The sequence below is a fragment of the Austrofundulus limnaeus genome, unplaced genomic scaffold (assembly GCF_001266775.1).
Source record: "Austrofundulus limnaeus strain Quisiro unplaced genomic scaffold, Austrofundulus_limnaeus-1.0 Scaffold54, whole genome shotgun sequence".
Taxonomy (NCBI): domain Eukaryota; kingdom Metazoa; phylum Chordata; class Actinopteri; order Cyprinodontiformes; family Rivulidae; genus Austrofundulus; species Austrofundulus limnaeus.
In genome coordinates this window covers 1778341-1781002 of record NW_013952456.1, presented here as the reverse complement: position 1 = coordinate 1781002, position 2662 = coordinate 1778341, and the positions used below count along the sequence as shown (strand labels likewise).

The window sequence follows — 2662 nt, the reverse complement described above, 5'->3', positions numbered from 1 at the left end:
AACCTTTGACTTGAAACAGTTCAGGTGGGCGCAGAAATACATGAAGACTAAATTCATCTTCATGCATTCCAACGCACCATCTCATGCTGCAGGGAATACCTCTGCATCATTGGATGCTATGAACATAAAACGAGAAAAATGAAAGCTGTTCCCCCGCCTCCTGACCTCAGCTTTAGGGCATCCTCAAGCCAAACATCCATGAGGATGGGAGGCAGGTCACATCCTAACAGCAGCCTTTGGAGGCAATTCTGACAACCTGCAAACAAATTCAAGCAGAAACTCTCAATGGATCCTGTCAACATGTAATTGACCTCCTAAGATGTTTTGATTGAAATAGCTTCATTCATCATATGACCATTTTCAGTTCACTACAACCTATAAAATGTTTTGAAACTTGTTTGTGCATGATATTTAGAACAGTGCATTTTAAGTTGTTTTTTAGTTGTCGTAACATTCAGATTATACTGTAGAAAAGTGTCGTTCAAACAATGGAATGTCTGAATAATGTCAGGACCCACTTGGATTTCTAACAAAACGTTAGTCTCGTCTCTGACTCCAATCAGTCTCACCACAAAACAGACAGCACAGGCCTCAGCGTGTCTGAAAACCTAAACAAAACAGATTGGATCTAACAGAGACTCTAKAAAACACTAACAACTTCTACCCATATCATAATGATTCAACCTTATAACCTCTTCAGTCTCTTCCTGGTTCCACCCCTGAAGGTYCCTTTACATAACCAGCTTTTGTTTAAACAGACCGAAGGAACACATTGGCAACACACCAACTCGGCTGCAATGATCAGAAAGTATAAAATACAATACTGCATCTAGCTTTCAGTTAATCATTTGCAATTTTTCCTTCAATACACTAATGGCTGATGATTAGGAAACTATGCTGCAGGCTCCTTGGGAAAATCAGAAAACAAAAACCCAATTCATATCAAGTAGTGTTGTGTAAAACATAAAAACAGAATATGATAAGTTGAAAATCATTTTTAACATATATTCATTTAAAAACACTACAAAGACAAGATATTTATTGCTCAAATTGATAAGCTTTATTTTTTTCTTTTGCAAATATTTACTCATTTAGAATTTGATACCTGCAACACATTCCAAAAATGCTGGAACAGGGTCATGTTTACCACTGTGTTYTATCACCTTTCCTTTTAACAACACACAATAAATGTTTGTGAACTGAGGACACTAATTGTTGAAACTTTGAAGGTGGAATTCTTTCCCATCTTTGCCTGATGAACAACTAGTTGTTCAACTGTCCAGGGTCTCCTTTGTTGTATTTTGCGCTTCATAACGTGTCTCACATTTTCAATGGGGGACAGGTCTGGACTGCAGGCAGGCCAGTCTAGTACTTGCAGAACATTGCTTGACATTACCTTACTGCAAGAAACAGAGACATCCCTGAAAAAGATGTAGCTTATTCAGGTTTGGATGGAGCAATATGTACATCATAAGACACACAGCTACCCCCCCCCCCCACACACACACACACACACACACACACACACACACACACACTCACAAACACACACACACACACACATCTCTGCAGACAAAGTGGTAAAACTCATGTCCTGCGTCACAAAACAAGGGAATGCATCTATATGGTGAAAACAGACACTTATTTTGACTCACAACCTGACCCTCATAGAGTTTAGAATAAAGACACACAACTGAAGGAAACCATAAAAACACATGGGAAATTACAGCTCATAGTCACACAGCACTTATACAGCAAAAAGATGATAAAAAAAACACACACAGAGAAGTTAAAACAAAAAAAACAATAATTTTGAAAGCTTTTGCTAAAAAAGACAAATTGTAATGAACAAATAAATAGGTCCTTGAAGAGCTTCAGGGTCTGCAGGTTTAAAGATGGTTTCACATTGCTGAGCGGCTGTCACTTCATCTCCAAGTAGACGATTCCTGTGACGAAAGAAACAGTGATGAGCACTGAGATAATCACACTTTTTGACTCATCAGCCAAGGCTGTCTGTGAGTGTTTGTCTTTGATTTCATGTAGACGGAAGTGATTTTTATTGCAACATCTGAACTACAACCAGTTCCTGTGTGGATGTGTTGTACCTTGTAGAAAGTTGTGTGGTACTTGTGTTCTGTCCAGTGGATCGGTGAGGGGGGCGATACCGACAGAAGAGGGCGTTATGCATCTGTAGTACCTGATCAGTAACTCCACAGTTGTGAATTTCTGCAGCCTGTCTCTTGAATCCTGTTTAAACAAGGACAATAGGCCAGTGATCATTTGCTACTGTGTGATTGTGTGTGTGCGCGCGTGTGTGTGTGTGTGTTAGGTCAGAATGCCCTCTCACCTGAATGTACCAGCCCTCACTGCAGCTTTCAAGCCTGTAGGTGAGCACGTGGGGTGCTTTTCTGTGAAACAAAAACTCAGAAATTTGAAATTTCTCTGAAATGTGCACACAAATCAAAAATGTGTGTGTGTGGGGGGGGGGTGTTTCTGGTGACATTTGGGGGCAATTTTAAGACAAAATGCCTACCTTCGGGGACAACTGGTGCATTTGGGGAGTGGGGACAAAAGTTGAGTCCCCATTTGGTTTAAATGCCATTGTGCCTGTGAGGTTAGCCTTAGGGTTTGTGGTCAGGGTTAGGCTGTAGAAATGTAATGG

General features: G+C 40.4%; 1 protein-coding gene across 2 annotated transcripts in view; it reads right to left on the bottom strand.

Annotated features, from left to right (window-relative positions):
- Positions 1-1529: 1529 nt before the first annotated feature.
- Positions 1530-2662, bottom strand: part of LOC106517941 (SH2 domain-containing protein 1A) — a 3347-nt gene continuing 2214 nt past the window's right edge. The window contains exons 2-4 of one of the 2 annotated variants that reach the window (XM_014008994.1): positions 2348-2408; positions 2106-2247; positions 1530-1946 (exon numbers count right to left, since the gene is read on the bottom strand). In XM_014008994.1, the coding sequence (XP_013864448.1) occupies positions 1921-1946; positions 2106-2247; positions 2348-2408 (229 nt within the window). In that variant the 3' untranslated portion in view covers positions 1530-1920. Of the gene's footprint in view, positions 1947-2058; positions 2248-2347; positions 2409-2662 lie in introns of those variants that run through there. The other variant, XM_014008993.1, reaches the window with a different exon arrangement.